General features: G+C 43.6%; 1 protein-coding gene across 1 annotated transcript; it reads left to right on the forward strand.

Moving 5' to 3' along the window:
• The first annotated feature begins 252 nt into the window (after window positions 1-252).
• On the forward strand, window positions 253-1,745 carry LOC113153509 (nuclear factor 7, brain-like). Its single transcript, XM_026347169.1, has one exon. The coding sequence runs from the start codon at window positions 270-272 to the stop codon at window positions 1,743-1,745; it is 1,476 nt and encodes a 491-aa protein (XP_026202954.1). The 5' UTR covers window positions 253-269.
• Window positions 1,746-1,947: the final 202 nt, after the last annotated feature.

Raw genomic sequence — 1,947 nt, forward strand, 5'->3', positions numbered from 1 at the left:
TTTCCACAGACAGAGTCAGACCATCAGGAGGAAAACTGAAAAACTGCCACTTGCACCTGCAGCTGACTTCACACACTGAATGTGAGTTTACCTCTATCTTAAATAAGAAATTATGTAATTTGTTATTTGATGGAGTCAAATATTTTTTTTTATAATTTATTTGGATCATTTTATTCTAAAAAAAAATGCAAATGTAAAGTAGCAGGCAGAAGCTCCCTGACCACGTCATATCTTTGTGTTTGGTGTGTTTTTAGCTTCTCTCCAGAGAAATGTCCGTCCAGTTGGAGAACGATTTCACCTGTTCTGTGTGCCATGACATCTGTAGAGAGTCAGTTGTCCTGTCATGTGCTCACAGCTTCTGTAAAGGCTGTCTGAAGACATGGTGGAATGATAAACCAGTACATGAGTGTCCAGTTTGTAAGGAAGTCAATTCACAACCACGTCCACTCTATAATTTGGCTTTGAAAAACCTCTGTGAGACCTTCTTACTGGAAAGAAATCGTACAGCACGCTCTGATGATTTCTGCAGTCTGCACGCAGAAAAATTCAAACTCTTCTGTTTGGACCATCAGCAGCCGGTGTGTGTCGTCTGTCTGTATTCAAGAACACACACTGGTCACAGATTCAGACCCATCGTTGAAGCTGCACGGGATCACAGAGTGTTGCTCCAGGTATTCCTGAAGCCTCTACAGGAGAAACTGAAGCTTTTTGAACAAGCCAAAGAAAACTGTGATCAAACAGCAGATCACATTAAAGTCCAGACCCAACACACAGAGAAGCAGATTAAGGAGCAGTTTAAGAAGCTTCACCAGTTTCTACAAGAAGAAGAGGAGGCCAGGATCACTGCTCTGAGGGAGGAAGAGGAGCAGAAGAGTGAAGAGATGAAGGAGAAGATTGAGGCTCTGAGCAGAGAGATATCAGCTCTTTCAGAAACAGTCAGAGTCACAGAGGAGGAGCTGAGAGCTGAAGACGTCTCATTCTTGCAGAAATACAAAGCTGCAGTGAAAAGAGTCCAACAGCGCCTCCTGATGGATGATCCACAGCTGGTCTCAGGAGCTCTGATAGATGAGGCCAAACATCTGGGTAACCTGAACTTCAACATCTGGAACAAGATGAAAGAGGTGGTCTGTTACAGTCCTGTGATTCTGGATCCAAACACTGCTCATCCAGAACTCATCCTGTCTGAAGATCTGACCAGTGTGAGACGTGGAGAGAGACAGAAGCTTCCTGAAAACCCAGACAGGATTGATCGCGTCATTGCTGTCTTGGGCTCTGAGGGTTTTGACTCAGGGACTCACAGCTGGGACGTTGAGGTTGGAGACAACATGCTCTGGTTTCTGGGTGTTGCAGCAAAGCCTTTAAAAAGGTTTGAGCCCAGAATTTGGATAATATCATTGTGTAGAGGGGAATATTTGGCTATCTCTCCAACTGAATTAGTCAGTCTCTCCGTCAAAGAGAAGCTTCAGAAGATCAGAGTTCATCTGGACTGGAATCAAAGACAGCTGTCGATGTCTGATTGTGACACCGATGAACACATACACACCTTCACAGACATTTGCACCGAGAAGCTGTTTCCATGCATTAGCAGCGGACATAAGTTCCCAATAAAGATTGTACCAGAGGTTAATAAGAGTGACGATGAGAAACGTGATGAGGAGAACGACAAACACCAGGATGATCAAGTGGAGAACGACAACAATGAGGATAATGATGTTAATAACCAGAGCCATGATGATGATAACTAATCCCTGTGTCCCTGTGTCAGGATTGGTGAGTTTAGAGGCTGTGTCAGATCCACCAGACCTGGTCCTGTCTTTATTAAGTGAACCTGCATCTACTGCCATCCAATCTGCATTTCTCATCAATTTGATGTTTTTTTCTTTCATAAACAAGTACATTTGACCCCAAAGTGACCCCAAATGTTTTAATTGTGTTATATTGAGTGGG

The sequence above is a fragment of the Anabas testudineus genome, chromosome 5 (genome assembly GCF_900324465.2).
Source record: "Anabas testudineus chromosome 5, fAnaTes1.2, whole genome shotgun sequence".
Classification (NCBI taxonomy): domain Eukaryota; kingdom Metazoa; phylum Chordata; class Actinopteri; order Anabantiformes; family Anabantidae; genus Anabas; species Anabas testudineus.

Excerpts from the sequence above, each read along its gene's own strand:
- LOC113153509 (XM_026347169.1), top strand. The coding sequence starts at position 270 with ATGTCCGTCCAGTTGGAGAACGATTTCACCTGTTCTGTGTGCCATGAC.